This window comes from Phoenix dactylifera, chromosome 13 (assembly GCF_051530095.1).
Source record: "Phoenix dactylifera cultivar Ajwa chromosome 13, Ajwa_hap1_PhDact_Kaust_v1.1, whole genome shotgun sequence".
Lineage (NCBI taxonomy): Eukaryota > Viridiplantae > Streptophyta > Magnoliopsida > Arecales > Arecaceae > Phoenix > Phoenix dactylifera.
In genome coordinates, this window is record NC_143202.1 from 15,330,567 (window position 1) to 15,348,385 (window position 17,819).

Consider the following 17,819-nt stretch of genomic DNA (forward strand, 5'->3'; position numbering starts at 1 on the left):
CAATGGCTGATGAAGATCCAATGGTCATGATTAAAAGCCACATCTAACCCAATTCAATTGGGTTCAAACCAAATCACCATTATATCTTCAACCAACGGTAGATCAAGATCTACGGTCTAAATTGAATGATTTATCAAATCTAATCCAATTAGACTCAAAACAAGCCAATTAGGTCCCAACTCTTGGCTAACCTATATTAGAATACGATCTAATCAAATTAGATCAATTAAGAATCATATTCGAATCCAATTCGAATCAGGAGCTAAGGGTTTGCAACACCTGCTAGGATGTTTATCTTGCAAACATGATCTAATCCAATTAGACCCTTGATAAGTTTTCTTGTGTGTGACCCATTGGGTTCCATACTTAGCCAGCAATAGATGTGAGGGCGAGTCGACCCAACTTGATTAGAACTCTTCTAATCGATTTAGGTCCAAACTGTGCGATCCCGAACTTAACAATTAGAATCCTTTCTAATTGGTAATCGAATTAAACTCTTTAATTCGATCAAACCTATAAGACAAGATTGACATCTAGCAACGTGTCATGTCTAACCGAAAATATGGAATTTGGTGGAAATACCAAAAATACCCTTCAATGGCAAGTTACCGTGCAATTCAATCCTTCAATCAAACTACATCTTGAATATGTATATGAGTGAATGTATGTCAAACTCAATTTCATATTCATATTTCTCTTAATCTTCTAATGATAATTTGAATCATGAAATATTAGAAACTCTTTCTAATTTTCATCTTGCTTTGATCAAAGACTCCCTGAATTATCATATGATTAGAATAAATGGGATGCTATCTTCTCTTACTAGAAGTAATTGATTCCTTGTTGATCTACTCATAATCTTCGTACACAATTCACCATATCCAGAAGATCCCGTACACAACTTAAAGTTATGAATGAGTGTGAACCAAAACATGGGTTCATGTGCACAAGATACCAATGGTGATCTCAGGTCAAAGGATCAGTTGCACAACTCCCACTAAGAGAATCATCTTTTGACATGTAAGACTTCATAAGATTTCTCTTCATAGGTCAATTCAATGAACTCATTCTTCTAATGAGCACCCAAATCTTTGTATTAGTGTCTCCACACAAGTGATTGTGAGATCAATCATCCTCTGCATCGAGCATACATAAGACGTGCCAGTCTATCTGGTAGCATTGATCCCCGACTCAATGTACCAACGACTGGAAATATTTAAGATTAGGATTTTAGGATTTTAGGTAGCCTTAAAACCATTTTCCTAATCTAAGGGGTTCATCACAAATATAATAAGCAGCGTATGATGAAACACAATGCCTTTATTCATAATTAAATATCATGTACATGATTTGGACAAATCAAAAGAAAAATCCTTCGCAATACATATTGCGATTGGCTTGTAGGGCATCTATTCTTTCATACTGTACCGAACCGATAGCTGGCTGGTACAGGCCCCAATACTGGTCGAGCAGACCTTGCATTGAAGTGTCCCCACATAATGATTTGCTCTTTCTTGATAGACTAGCTTCCTTTATAACAACCAAGAATCCACTGCGAATATCAAAGAAATCAACCTGCTATAATCCTTGAATCCATTGAGAAGGGAAAACATGACACAACACAAGTGTCATTAGCTTCACGCTGATCATATCTTGGATCCCTTCCATCTAATTCAACTAAACCACTATCAATATACCTCACTTTCATCTTGCCTGAGAAGGACAGATGCCAACTTATGACCATGTCTTTGCAGTAATTAATATATGGTAGCCAAAATCTAGCATGCCATAGATCTTGACACACATATACCAATATCCTAGATAAAACATTGGCTAGATTTTAGAAAAGCTTATGATCTCTGCATGCTTCTGAGCATCTTTCAGATTCCTTTTGCAAAATAAGTTGAAATTGGTAGGAAAAAGCTAAGCTGCTCCCACATGCCTCTGAGAACAGTGTAATTATCAGACTATCTGCACACAATGATTTATTATCTCTTGATAGAGAAACTACCTCTATAACAGCCAAGAACTAGTTGTTCATTTCAAAGAAAGTAACCTGCTACTAACCATGAAATCCATTGAGAAGGGAAACCATGAGAAGAGACAGGTGTCGTCAGATTCAAATTGATCATATCTTGGGTCCCTTTGATATAGTTCAACTAGACTTATCAACATACCTCATTTTCATCTTGCCTGAGATCCATGTCAAGTAGGTTAGCATGTTCAACAGTTCATCCGCAATTTAATGCCTAGATATTCACTTTGATTTTGAGGTTCCAGAGATGAAACCTTCATGTCCTCAAATGACATTAAAGAATAGAACATAACTCCAGATAGTTTGTTGGAGAAGTTGAAAAAAAAATGAAGGACAATAATAGTCACCAAAACCAACATATGCAACAACGGATCCTATAATAGTCACAAAATACACATCCACAAGGAAATGTGTAGCCAAGGGATGTTTTAAGGGTTGTCCCAACAAAAAAAAGAAAAAGTATAACATATCATCTGAAATTATATTAAGATTTTGTAAACTGTCCCCCATTATTAGTGAATCCAAATTATGGCAGTAATGGAAGGCCTTTGTGATGTGCATCTAGGTCTTTAGTTAAACCTGAAACTCCAGAAAAATGTGAGTATCCAAGGTTTGATATAAACATGCCATGGGCAAAAGAATTTTTTCATGATATACATCCTAAAGGCAATCAACCAACAAGCACCATAGTTCTCTTCATAAGACCAAAAAGTGAAAAACTGTTCTCTTTTTCATCAAGAGTTATAAGATTACAATAAAAAGGACAGAAAAGGATTATCAAAGGGATACAAAGGGATACAGAGGGGTGACAGTAACAGCATGGCTCCTTGCAAAAAGATCGTGATATGAGAATTTTCTCTTTTCATATGAAAACCTGAAGGAGGCTCCACCATGATAGCTCAAGACCACCATGGAGGCACAATAAGAAGGAAGTTGTCAAGGGAGTTCACTTCTTCTGTACCAGTCAGATGCCACAAGCATGGAAGACAACATTTGCAACTCTCATCGCTAAGATCTCAAACCCTACTGAACGTGGTCATTATAGACCAATCAGTCTCTCTAATACAGTCTATAAGTGGTGCCAAGTTGTTGGCATGAGGTTAAGCAATGTCCTAGGAGCTCTGATCTGTGAAAACCAAGTAGGCTTCATGATGGTCAGCAGATAGCTGCTCATTTTATCATGAAATTGATAGACACTAGAAGAGTTGTGGCCTTGAAATTGGATATGGAGAGTATAGAGTGTATTGGATATTTTATCTCAATGCTGTCAGCGAAAAATTCCTAAATCCTTATCAATGAAAGAATGGGTAGCAGGGTATATCAAATATCCATTATTTTCTATTCTTATGAACAGAACACCCTCACCTTCATTCCAGTCAATGGATGGCCTGCATAGGGTGCCCATTGTCCCCTTATTTTTTCTTAGCTGTTGACTTCCTCTCAACTATGTTAAATTGAGCTCTGGGGGGAGGCTCTTTGCATGGGTTCCGTATAGGGAGACTTGAGCACCATATCTCTCATCTTCTTTTTGTAGATTATTGCTTAACTCTGTCAAGAGCAACAATCAGGGAATGTCGGAAGCTGAATAGAGTTTTGGCTGTTTACTGCAAGGTGTCCAGCTGGAGAATCAACCTGTCAAAGTTGAAAGTTTTGTTTAGTCCTAGAATGAAGAACAACAGTGCTGATTGCTGATAGGTTGGCCATGGAACTTGGTGTGCAAAAGACAGCTACTTTGGGGCACTACTTGGGAGTCATTATAACTGGGAAGAAACCAAGTCACTAAGATTTCAACCAATTCCAATCAGCTCTTATGGGAAATTGGATGCCTGGAAGTGGAGGTGTCTATTCTTTGCTGGTCAGGCATGCTTGCGAAAATCTGTGATTGTGCGTGCCGCAACCCATCTCCTATCCAACAGTGTCATACCTATGGGTATAATCCAATGGCTAGGCAAGTTTTGCAAATCTTTTCTTTGGGGGCATACAATTGATAAGCATGCTAGCATTTAGTTTCATAGGAAGTTGTATGCAGGCCAAAGAATGTTGAGGATTAGGAATTTCTAGCTTACACCTACTGTCTACAGCTCTTATGACAAGACCAACAATGAAATTGATTCTTGATCCTCAGAATATTTGGAATCAAGTTGTGAGAAGTAAATACTCTTTCAGTGAGTCTTGGTTACAAGGTTCACCATCTCGGTACCGGACCCTATACCGGTACCACACTAGCACAGAGTCGGTATAGTATGAAACGGAGTTTTTGTTGGCATACCAAGTATCGGTATGCCACCCGTACCGGATATTGATACCGAACTAGTACGGTACGGTACACTTCGTACTGTCTAGTTCAGGTCGGTACGGCGTACCATACGTCGCTGTCTTGTAATCCCTCTTGCTAACTCATCAGGTTTGCAAAAAGATATTTTGGCATTGCAGTTCTATAATCGTTGATAAATTACCATTAGGTGGTTGGTTGAGGGGACTAGACCAACATTTTTGGATTGATGTTTCATCCAATGGTAGCCAAACCAACTACTTTCAACATTCATAGCCCTCTTGTTCTGAAGCTGGTCGGTTAAAGTCAAGTCCTTAAGAGAAATAGAAAATGAATAATGAAATGTCTTATATCAATTTTTTACTGCTGACTATATATTAACTAGATAGAAATTTCCCAACTCACATTGTGTCAGGCGGAGGGTTTCAAGAAGACTATTGCCACTGCAAGGTCCTATAAAGTCTCGCCCCATAAAACAGGCCTCCATAATACTCATTAGAATTGTCATTGGATTTGGAAACTTTATGGTTCATCATAGAATCTAGGGTTTCCTATAGAAGGTTTCCCGGTATGGCATTCTTTCGGTGGATGATCCGGAAATTAGAGGACTTGGGCAAGGAACATGTATCAGATGTAGCCTCAACAGAGAAACCCTTCAATGTGCTCCGCTCTCCTGTCCTCATGCTATGGCAGGGCGGAATATTTGCTTATGGAATATCTGTTTTGCATATCGCCAATGAATAGAGACAATATTCATTGGGGTACTTATTGGATTTCCTTGTTCATCAGAGGTCAACTGCTATTAAAATTTGGGAATAGTAACGTGTTGTGATTTCCTACACCATGTGGTGACTATGGAATCAGAGAAATAGCACCATATGTCAAGGATTACAGCAAGGTCCTATCTCTATTTTCTGGACTATCTTGAGGCTTGCTGAGTATCAATCTCAATTCCAACCTCTATAAAATGACCTGAGCCATCTAGCCACCTAGGGCACCAACCATTGTCCTCAAAACCAAATTATCCAATGGCTACCTCCACAACCTGGATAAAAGTTATTTTTGATGGGTGATAAGGAAAGATACTATCAGGGTGGCTTTGTCGTTAGAGATTATCATTATCAGGGTCAAGCAGTAGCAGCCGGTGCAATACCTCTACAGTCTAGATCTATTCCCACGGTCGAACAATTGTCTACTTGGGTATGCGGTATGCCTGACTCTAGCTTGAAGGAGACTCCTCCATGGTCATCTCCTTGACTCATACTAGGCTAGCAAATTGTGCGCATCCTTACATCCATAACCTGTTCACTCTGGGTGCAAATCTGAGTGGCTGGAAGGCAGCTCATATACGTCAAGAATGTAACCGAGTTGCAAACTTGCTGCTTATGCTTGTTCCATTACCAAGATAGCATGTGGTTTGATTATGCCCCTAGATTCATTGTTGATGCAGTGCGGCTAATACTTGTGGTGTCTCATTTCCTAGGCATCGAGTTTTTCTTCATGGGCTTGGCCACAGTTATTACACCTGGACCACAGACCAACTTAGTCAAGGAGCTGGGTCACCATGCCGCTGGTCCGATCACCGAGTCAATTGGTCAAACAGGGTTTATATTAAAATATATTAAGAATTTCTAAAAAATAGATATAATGTGAGAAACATATACATATATAATTATTGATAAATATTTTAAATACTATACTTTAGATCATAAGGATCTATATGCAACACTACTCTCTAATTGCAGCATAATAAAATAATTATGAATCATTTAGTTTAGTTATAACAAAAAAGCACATAAAGTAGGAAAATATGTAGAACTATTTGATATCTTTCAATTATTTTAAATAGTAATATTTTGAACTGATATAAAGATTAGAATAAAGTATATATATTTTTCTTTTTCTACAAACAAGAGAACAATTTGACTATTAAAATGCTACACTCAAGGTATGTTGTACTGGCCCGAACTAGGCGGTATGGGGCGTATCGTACCATACTAGTTCAATTTCGGTATGCAGTATAGGTAGCGTACCGACACTCGATACGCTAAAAAAATTCTGTACTATACCGTACCAACATTATGCTAGCATAGCACCAGTACAGGGTCCAGTACTGAGACGGCAAACTTTGGCTACACCTTCTTGAAGAAACTTCATTCAGTAATGACCTAATAAATCATCACTATAAAACAATTATGAAATGTTTGTTAGTGGGTGGAAAGGTGGTTGCATAAGGTGGTTAGGGGTTCAATTCACTGAATAATACAAACCGGCTGGTTTGTCGGTCTCCTGGAAACCTAGCAGGTTTGATCCAATTGTAACCGGGTTAGATGCAGAACCTATGCCACTACAAACCTGGACTGAATAGGGTGCTAGATCATTGGCTTTTCAGTCCCACGAAACGGTCCGATCTAGGTCAAATACTACGACTTGGCCCATCTTTGTCAACAGAAGAAAAGGGAGCACACCATTTGCAGCTGCCAATCATAGTTCCCAGGGAAACCATATCTATTATTATTTCTATGAAATTAGATACAGATGGAAAACACCCTGGAAGAACATAAAAGACAATGGGATGTTGTCTAGCACACAGTCGAACTGCTGTAAATGAATTAAATTGTAAAAATAATTCTTAGACCTATATATTGATCTGATTTTACTCTTTATAGTAAAATGGGCAAAAAAGAGCAACTGGAGGATGAGAAGAAGAAAAAGGAGAGCATGAGAGAAAGAAGACTAGAGATTAGAGAGAAATCACGGCAAAAAGAAGAGAAGATAGAAATTTTAAAATGTAATGGAGCGGGGTGGGGGAAGAACTTCAATCTATTCAATATTCATCATGAAATCTGATTGTAGCTAGACACCTTATGAGTGTATTATATATGACTCCTTTATTAACCAGGATGATTCTGCAGACTTCCTTGACACTTCCCTCAAAAAAAAAAAATAATGGCTTTCCTAAAATAGCAAAATTCATAACTGCAAAGGATCCCAATACCAAAAAATTCCTTTCAGATCACAATCCTAATGAATTTAAAACTCTCCCAATCCAAGCTAAACCCAAAGTAGGACCTTTGAATGATATTCCCACTAGAAATAAGTTTTAGAAACTCACTAAATAAATAGGCCCACAATTGAGTATGAAAATCCCAAAAACATAAACAATCCTAGATTTCTTCCAAGAAACTTAAGTACAAAACTTATAATACTCAATAAAAAGCAAAGTTAACTGAAAGTAAAAATAAAAAATCAAATAAACCTACTTACACCATGACCTAAGTGATTTCTCGAGTATTACAATTTACATGCATGTTTTTTGAAGATTTGTGTGCTGTTGCATAATGGATATTTTTCACCAGTTATGCCTTGCTGTGTTCACAACTTCACATACTACTTCCCACATCCGCACCTTGACGGCAACTATCTTCCACAATGTATTGAGTCTATTGACTTCTTTTTGTTATGTTAAAACTCAAAAGACAAACAGCTAATTATATAAAAAGGCATCCTGCATTAATGATTTAACATTATAATAATGCAAGCTCCCCATCTAGATGAAATGAAGCTGGCATCACACATCAAAGGTACATAACTGAAAAAATATTCACTAGTTTTGTCATGAATTTCAGAAATCCACATCTTGACCATTTAATAACAAAACATTTTTGAAAGGAATACTATATAGAGATTAAAAAAAAAGCATCTCACCAATAGAGTAACTAACCTGAGGAATGTGAAATCCAATAAGAAGTAAAGGGATGGCGAGAATATCCAGATATAATTTGTAGTACTGCCAGAGAAGTTACACCTTCTTTATAACTTAAAACACAATAAAAGGATACAGAAAATAAAGACAAAATATCTGGATCAATACAATCACAATGATACATAATTAAGAAGGTCATATTTTGCCAACTCACTTTTACCAGTAGGCCTAAAATTCCACGATAGTTCTCAAACTTAAATGTCTGGAAAGAAATCTGAGAAAAACAACAAATCAAGATCAGTTATACCCTATGTAATGCTTGTCAAAAGCTCAGCAAAGTATAAAGCTATAATCCATTATATATACACCACATTACTGGAGAAGAAGGGCACATGCAAATACAAAAAATGTCATGATTGAAGATATACATCACAAGTGTGTCCATCAGTATCTAACATACAAATGATATAAAGGTGTACAATCTAGCAGCTGGTATACATGCATCAGATGAGAAGGCAGAGATATTATAATGAAATGAAGCCAGGAAAACACATGAAGATAGCTAGGCATCAGATTCTGATTATATCAGAAACTTAAAGTTACATCTGAAATCAGCAGCTAAGCAATCATCTATTATGGCAGAAGATGAAGCACTAACTTATACATTACATGCATGCTAGTGGATGGATGGCTGTGAGCCTGTCATCCAATCGAGTTAAAGAAAATTTTTATTATTTTTTTGAAACAATAAATGCATTGTCACTTTTCTTGGTGCACTCCTCTTGTTTCTCTTTGCTACAGGAAGAAATACACGAATCAAGAGGGCTGTCTATATCAGAACAGAAGGGAAATAAAATGGACACATCAAGGTGGATGTAGGCATAGAAAATAAGGGTGTTGATCAGCCATCCTCAAAGCCATGCAATGACACAAGCCTTACGCATTACATTATAGAAAGACTGATTACACATCTAGATCTAGTTATAAAGAAGACTATTTATTTATGCTAAGAAGAGCATCAATCAGATAAATATATCAAAAACTGTTTGCAACAAGAAAGCTAACAAAGATTTGTGAATAACACAAAAACAAGCCATGCACCAAACTTCAAGATAAAACATTTTATTAGGTAGATTATGCACTAAATTGAAACTTCTCAACCTTTCAAGGGCTTTAAAAAGGAATGAGGCATGCAAAAGCAATGGTTTTGATTTGCATATCTGAAAAAATGGCACTTAGATGCTTCATCTAAAGCCTCTATTATGTAGACAAAATAGATAAAGCAAGGGATACAAAAGAAGTTAATAATATATTAGTGAGACAAATCATGAAGTTTCAACCACCCTATGCAAGGGAAAAGTCGTTTAAACCTCAGTAGCCACTAACCAGGGTCTTCTAATGTGGCTGGTGCACAAACTCCAGTATTTTGCTCTGGTTCCTGGACCTGCTTCTAAGATCATCTAATGTTACAATCAAAGTTTGTCATCTTGGTACTAAACCCCGTATCGGTACAATCTTATTACAATGTCCGTATGGTACGAGACTGTGTACCAGTACAGTACATCCAATATGGTACGGTATGCCAAGTACGATATGGTACACCCAATATGGCAAACTTTGGATGCAACAACTATATGCTGAGTTTAAACTTCATTATTTTATATGTTGCTTTGTCATCTAAGTCAATGTAACACACTTTTCTAAAATCACACACCTAAATGATTTATAAGAAAGAAAATACTAACCTCAAACAAGAGGATCTTGAGCATTTAATTAAACGACACCAGGGCATGCTTCCTAGGTACTCTTACATCTAATTTTGCAAAGAACAACCTATGCCACTTCTATAACCACTCCTAATCCAGCCGACCAAGATTAACTATATAGAGCATATAATAATAAATATTTAATTCTAATTATTATGAAATGGGGTAGTCAAATTTTCCACAGATGGATCAAAGATGTTTTGGTATATATTTACACACAGATCACATTCACTATCATTACCCATTATGATGTTACAGACACCATAACATCAAAAAGTAGCCTTGATTTATAAAAATATGATATTACTATTTGATATTACAGACACCAATCTACATCAATTTTCTGCCTCCTTTGCAACTTGTTCCTATGTTAGTTAAATTTTGGAATTCGTCTCCAAGGTTGGTCTTCTTTGGTAACCGCTAGCCAACTTAATGCCAAGGTTCCACCCTTTCATCTGAGCTAAGGTGGTTTTTGCCATCAATATAAGACAAAAGCATAGATTTAAGCGTCATTGGCTTGTGCCATGGCATTTCCTGCTTTGTTGAAATAAAAAGTTATCCAAGAAATGTGTTTAAAATTCTTTTTATTAAAAAAGCTGGAAAAGGATTTAATGCATGTTGTGCCGACCCATGTTGTGCTGACCCATGCTGATGCTGGCATGGGCTGGCACATGAAACCTCGGACAACAATCTTATTTCCCTGTTACAACATTCAGAAAAACAAATGTTTTAAACTCCCAATGAAGTCGCGCATAGGCCTTGATGCATAAGGTGGAAGCCTCATGGATTTCCCAGAAACATAGTCACAGGTTCACAATCAAGGAATACTTCAGCTAAAAAGAGCAATATAAGATTATTTATATATTTATAAATTTATTCATGCAAAGCACCAGCAGTAATGCAAGGCCATTAAATTGTGATAAGTGATTGTTGAATGATAGATAATCTGCAAATAAATAGTAAGAATTGCATAAACTGAATAATTCTTAATTAATTTGATTGCTTGGCAGTAATGAGTTATAGGAGAAACAAGTGGCCAAGGAAATAATAATTCAAGAATCCCATAGTTATTCAGAAGAATATTGCTACTACATCATAAAATGTTTATGATCAAAAAAACTAAGATAAATAATTTGAAAACAAGCAAGAACGGTGTGGATGCTGCATTTGGACTTTGCTATGAACTAGAAAAATAAAAATCTTTCATACAATAAATGTACTAATGGTTTTAGGGATCCAAATCATCTTTATGATTAGCATATAATGAATATGTTATTTAGGATGGTTTTAGGGATCCAAATCATCTTTATGATTAGCATATAATAAATATGTTATTTAGAGGGCAATCGGGCCGGGTCAAACTAAATACAAGTCGGGTAGGATACAGGATAGTCTCTATGTTAACCCAAACCGGACTTGTTCATTAAACAAGTCAAAAATCTAAACCCGAACCTCTCCATTTTATCAAACAAGTAACCTAACCCAACCTACAATGGGTTGAAGCAAGTTAAACAGGTTAAACAAGTTAAACATTGCCACCCCTCTTCTTATTACACTTCGGATTGGAATTTGAATACCTATTTATGCATGCGCGCATGGATGTTAATGAAGTATAAGACTGAAATATCGTGTGCCCATGGCCAACCCTTAGTTGCCAGAATCGTGAGCGAGAGCAAGTGCAAGTGTGGGTATAGGGAAGTGAATCCTTTTCAAAACAGTTTTAATGATGAAGCACTTAGGAAGCAGATGTGGGTTCGATATTTGGGAATTATTAGAAGTGGGTACGGTGCATTAAACTATATAGAAGATTCTGGCTACCAAGGGCCAATTGGCTTGGCAGTGGCACACCATGTTCTATGTTTTTCCAAGCATTTTTGCAATGTGGAACACACTAGCACAGCAACCTGAGAGAATAGCATGCAGCTGATGCCACGCTAAGGCCACATGCTAACAAGGCGTGAGCTCGGTATGTATTTGTTATGTCGTGCCATGCCAATCGGCAAATAAATTCATGATATATGCGTACTCTTTCTTTATATTGTCTATCAAGATAATCAAAGCCTGACATGCCTCCCATTATGCATAAGTTAAGGAGTATGGTGTGCAGCTCATGCAGGCCTCACTTATAAAAGTGTTAAACATGAGAAGTTGTCAGGCACCTTTAACAGCACGCCGCCCAACTCAATACCCCCCACCTCCCTGATAAAAGCATCAAAAAGCCTTCTTAAACAATGCTTTGTAATATATAGATTAATCTTTCATTTATGACATACAAGACCAATATGTATCCAATTAATTTTCAAACATGATTGACCAATTGAACTAACCAACCTTTCTTAAAGGAATAATCAGAACAACTAGATCAAAATAGTAAAATACTTGAGCAACTATCCTTTGTGGAAAGAAAGGCATTAGAGTACAGAAAAGCAGACAGCTATTGCAATAGTCTAAATTTTAAAATATGAAATCTTCATTTCCTTTGAGGACCCGAAACAATATAGTACATTTTTGAATCATATAACACAATTTAAAGGCACCTTGAACAATGTCAATAACCATTAAGGCTGCAAATCAGCCAAGTTGACCCGTGACCCAAGCCGATACATTTTGGAGGACCCGTGGGGTCGGGTCGGGTCGGGTCCTAAAATTAAACTCATTCTCTTTTCTAGGTCGGGTCTGGGTTTACTGAATTCAGACCCGACCCAACCCAACCCATTCTATTTGAAATTTGGATAATTTTGAATTTTCAATCCTACGACCCGCCCCGACCCAACCCGAATCTATAAAATTATTTAGGCCCGCGGAGGTGCAAATAATTTCTGAAGCCATGGATGGCTTGACCCGAACTAAACCCGAGTCGGACCCAAATTTTGAGGTTGGATCCGAGTTATACATGGACCCGACCCGACTCGGACCTGAATGACCCGCTGGGTCAAAAATTGTAGCGGTGGACCTGACCAAATCCGATCCAATTTTTTATTGGGTTGGGTTTGGATCCAAAATTAGGACCCAAACAAAGAACCGGGTTGAGTCGAGGTCACTCATCACCAGACCCGACCCATTTGCACCCCTACTAACCATACTTATTTCTCGAATAGTTAAGATGATAGGCCAAAATAACATACAGAGCATGATATGCTTAATGAGAATGGAAAAACAGCACAAATCAAAAGATCTTGAGAAAAGAGAAGTGAATATGAATAAGTACCTGAACATTAATATAATGCAAGCCTGCAATCAGGATAGGAAAGATAGGACCTAAAATACCGTGTGGGAAATCAGTCAAATTTTGGAACCACAGTGTGCCACCCTGAATAAATATTTGTTAGAAACTCTACACACAAGATAAAGGGAAGGTGGAGAAAACACTGCTTCACAAGCCCCAACAAAAACTTTGTGAATTTCAAAAAAAAACAGTAAAGAAATCTGAACATCTCGGTATGCAATTAGGAAAATTAGTAAATCATTTATTTTGAATCCTGGAGTGCAAAACACCAGGCCATGATACATCAAACATATGTAATTCTTCATTCCTTAAAATTCTCAAATAAATCCATTCAAATCACGTTTAACACTGTGGCCGGGATAGAGACCAATCTAGGAAAAAATAGCACGAACATGATAATATTTAGCAGATATTTCAAAGGAACAGAAGAAAAAAATTGCTTTTGGAGTCATAAATAAAGTAGAATGCATAATCAAAATAAAGTTACTGCATCTTTGAGATATCCAACCTACCAAGAAAATCTATGATAATAAATTTGTATATGGTCAAGTACAAGCCAATTTCCAAAATATCATATCGTTGCAAAACAAAGATAAAACTTTTATTACATATGTGATCTTCCGAATCTGCATATTTTTTTGTACTCCACCCACATGATGCTTGTTATTTCCATTCCCACAGAAAGACAAGCCAATTAGGATTTCCCATAGGCTCATAGCACTAATCATTGTTGCAGCATCAAATATGTCACATTTTCCATGGTGGCTTGCATCATACTGTTTCATTGCTGTTTGTAGTATATACATGTAAAATGAGCAGATATCATTTTTGTTCAAAATGACTTCACCATTTTTTTGTCTAGGGCATTTTAAAAGACCGCTGAAACAAAAGTTCACTATGTTAATCTTCTAAGCAAATTGCATTTTCATTTTTGTTTTGAATCTTCTCAAATGTCATCTTGCATACCTGACTGCTAGACATGGTCTGTTTAACCCAGACTCCTGAGTCAGAGTTTGCAAATAAAAACAAGTCCACTTACAATATGTCTTTCTTACCATAAGTTTAATGAGTTTTGGGTGTCATTTGACAAATAAACATGACAACTTAACTCTTGTGACCATACCAGGACTTTTGCTAGCTACAGCAGCCATAACAAGAAGCATTACTAGCATCATCAATCAACTGATCATTTTGATGAATGTGCTTTTCCTCTATGCTGCATTCCATTTTCTCCTTATTTAGAAGTGTGCTGGGTGCTTCTGCAATTACTCGATCTTCTATGACAGTCAGACTGAATATATGATTACATAATCAACTGCAAGATTTGGCACACTAATTATACCTGAAACTTACCTATGAAAATAATTCAACTGATGGCGGACCACTGCAAGGAGGAGAGGGAAGGAGGAGAAGAAGAGAAAGAGAGGAGGAGGAAGAAGAAGAGAAGAAGAGAAAGAGTGGAGGAAGAAGAAAAAGAAAGAAGGCTAGGGTTTATTCAATCATTCAACTCCTAATTCATGAGAGAGGTGGCCTTTATATAGGCCCTATATCAGGTCAAACAATTGACAACATACCAAAATTGGACCCTCAATCAACTGACTAAGTCAACCAACTGATTACATACCAAAATCGATCCAATCACTCGACCCAATTACACGACTTAACAGCTAACCCAATTGACTTGACTAAAATAAAAGCAACTAACCAAACTGACTCGACCAATAACAAAAGCAACTAACCAAATTGACTCGACTAATAATAAAAGCAACTAATTGACTCCATCATCTGAATGAGGAGCTCTGTTGCCCCCATCAACTCCTTCTAGATGGGAAAAACTCGACCACGTCGAGTGTAGGCCGGGCCGGAAAATTTCTGCAGGCACGATGAAGGTGGGGCTGTTGGGACCGAAGTTGACGAAGAAAAAGGTGAACGCATACATGACAATGAAGCTGATGTGGTTGCCTGGCGTGGTCCAGTGGTCAAGGGGATGGCGAGTTGGGCCTGTGTAAAGTCGGGGCGCATGGGCTTGGGCCTGTAAACGGGCTTTGAAGTGATGGGCGGGCTTGTTGAGGCCCGCGGGTAGAAGGGGTGGGGGTAGTTGGGCCCGAAGGACCTGCGGCCTAATGGGTCCAAGGGCCTTGGTGGGCCGCTAGTCAGAAAGAGGTGGGGAAGGAAGGAGACGGGCCTAAGAAACAAATCAGACCCGTGAGAAAGGTGGGGAAGGGCTGCAGTGTGAAGGAGGTTTTGGGGAAAAATGGAGAAGAGGGAGAGGTTGGGGGAGGGGATGCGGTGTGAAAGAAAGGGAGGGGGGGTATGCGGCGGCCGCCAGCGTCAGCTGTCGGGCGGCGATGGAGGGAGGTGAGCGGCGGCGTCAAAGGATGGCAGCATCGGAGGATGGCGGAAACGGCGGCAAGACCTTTAACGAGAGCGGCGGCGGCGGAGAAGGCGGTAAACGAAGGGAGGCGGGGCGAAGAAGGCGACGGCGGGGACTTTGGGCGACGGTCGACGGAGGAGACGGAGGAGCTTGGAGTCGACTGGGGACGGAGGACAACTTCAAGGATAATAGAGGAGGAAACGGGACTCGGCGGTTACGAAAGACGGCGTGGCAGAGCGGCAAGGCCGGTGACGCGGTGAAGGTAGACGACGACGCATGGGGAACCACGGCCAGAGGAACACGATGAACAAGTATTTCTCTTTTTTTCCTCTTTTTCTCTTTTTTTTCTTTTTTTTTAAACTCATATCCAATAGAGTCGGGTTAGCGGGCACGATCTGCTCCGGTAACTCGTTACAGACCCGTGACTGTGCACCGTCTTCTTCATGGGTGGGTTGAGGCTGTTACCGTGTTTTTCGAGCTTGGAAAGACCAGTGGCGGAGGTGCGCGGGACTTCTCCGAATCCGGCGTGCGGCGTCGTGCAGGGGCGACAGCGGCGTGCGGCGGACTCCCCATGGGAGGGACTCCTCTCCGGACTGGACGCGCAACCGTGGGTGTTGCTCTGTGGCCCGCAGCGACAGGACGGCCTGTCACGGGCTCCAGCCAGTGGCGGCTTCCGGCGGCAAATCACAAACGGCGAGCGACGGTGAAGGCGGCTGCGGTTGAAGGGGGCTGATGAAGTGGGGGCTGGTGGGCTAGAAGGGGATAGGTGGAGAGAGTGTTTGGGGGTGACGTCGCGGGTCAAGCACAGGTCAGCTGTGGGCGGCACGGACGAGCTGGCAACACTGCTAGCGTTGTGCGGGGGGGTGAGCACGGCCACGAGAGTGACGGGTGGTGGGGAGGAGCAGCCGCAGGGGTTTTTCCCTTTTTCCTGGTGAAAACCAAGAGGGAGGGAGAAAGGCACGAGGCGAGAGGGGAGGGGCTTGTTAAGCCTTTGCTTTTCTGTTGAAAACCGAGAAAGAGAAGAGAAAAGAACTGGATCGGGGCTTTGGCAACAGGGGCAAAGTCGGCCTGCTATGATACCAAGCTGATGGCGGACCACTGCAGGAAAGAGAGGAGGAAGAAGAAGAGAAAGAGAGGAGGAAGAAGAAGAGAAGAAGAGAAAGAGAGGAGGAAGAAGAAAGGAGGCTAGGGTTTATTCAATCATTCAACTCCTAATTCATAAGAGGGATGGCCTTTATATAGGCCTTACATCAGGTCAAACAATTGACGACATATCAAAATTGGACCCTCAATCAATTGACTAAGTCAACCGATTGATTACATACCAAAATCGATCCAATCACTCGACCCAATTACACGATTTAACAGCTAACCCAATTGACTTAACTAAAACAAAAGCAACTAACCAAACTGACTCGACCAATAACAAAAACAACTAACCAAATTGACTCGACCAATAATAAAAACAACTAATTGACTCCATCATCTGAATGAGGGGCTCTGATGTCCCCATCATCAACCCTTTATAGTCAAATTTTGGTAAATTAGAAATTATACCAATGATAAAGTAGCATTACTTAACTTTGTTTATTTTGTGGCATTACATTATTGTACAAAGCAAGTGAGAAAGTAAACAAAAGCAGATTAGCTAAGAAACAGCCTCCAGGTAACTACAGCCTCGCAGTCCATATAGCCAACTGAAACACCATTAAGAAAACTCTTTTTTCTATAGATTATGAGGATCAGTTGACAATGAAAATTTGGAACTGATGGAATAATGATTCTGTCAGCAGATGCTACTTTCCAAAAAAAACATCCTATGCAAAATCATGATATAAATGAAAAATCTGCAATTCTATGGATTTCATACAAAGTCAAGCAACAATTAAAGAAGAACGATTTTTGTCATTTCACTATAAACGTAATTCATAAACAAGATATATGATAGCACACCTGAAAGCCTTATGAATGCAAACATAATGGAAGATGAATCACTATAAAGCCATTATACGCATTCTGGAATACAATATCATTAATGAAGTAATAGTTCAATGTATTTGTTGGGTACTAAAACAAATTATTGTAAAAAGAAAAGAATCCATCAGAGTAGTTATAATGTTCATTAAACATCTAGTTCCATGTTTGATTCTTTGTGTTTAAAAGGACCACTAAGGAGCTAGATGGTAAAAAAATTATACAAAAAATACAATAAACCATTTATATAAAAGTACTAGACATATTAATAAACTATTAAAAAAAAAATGAAATACCTAGTTGAATTTATTTAGTGATTAGTTGCAACTTTGCTATCAACTGTAGGCGTAGATGTTGGAAATTGTATCCTAAATGTTAATCGTCAGAATGTTGATGATTGAATTTTGTAAATGAATTGACAAATTAATAAAGTGTTATTTGGCATTATTCATCATTTCATCTTCAA

At 38.7% G+C, this 17,819-nt stretch overlaps 1 protein-coding gene across 1 annotated transcript in view; it reads right to left on the reverse strand.

The window, feature by feature from the left end:
• LOC103698482 (ALBINO3-like protein 2, chloroplastic) overlaps positions 1-17,819 on the reverse strand; it is an 81,346-nt gene that overhangs the window by 38,539 nt on the left and 24,988 nt on the right. Inside the window, exons 5-7 of the mRNA XM_039120089.3 lie at positions 12,988-13,089; positions 8,228-8,287; positions 8,032-8,097 (exon numbers count right to left, since the gene is read on the reverse strand). Coding sequence (XP_038976017.2) covers positions 8,032-8,097; positions 8,228-8,287; positions 12,988-13,089 — 228 coding nt within the window. The remainder of the gene's footprint in view (positions 1-8,031; positions 8,098-8,227; positions 8,288-12,987; positions 13,090-17,819) is intronic.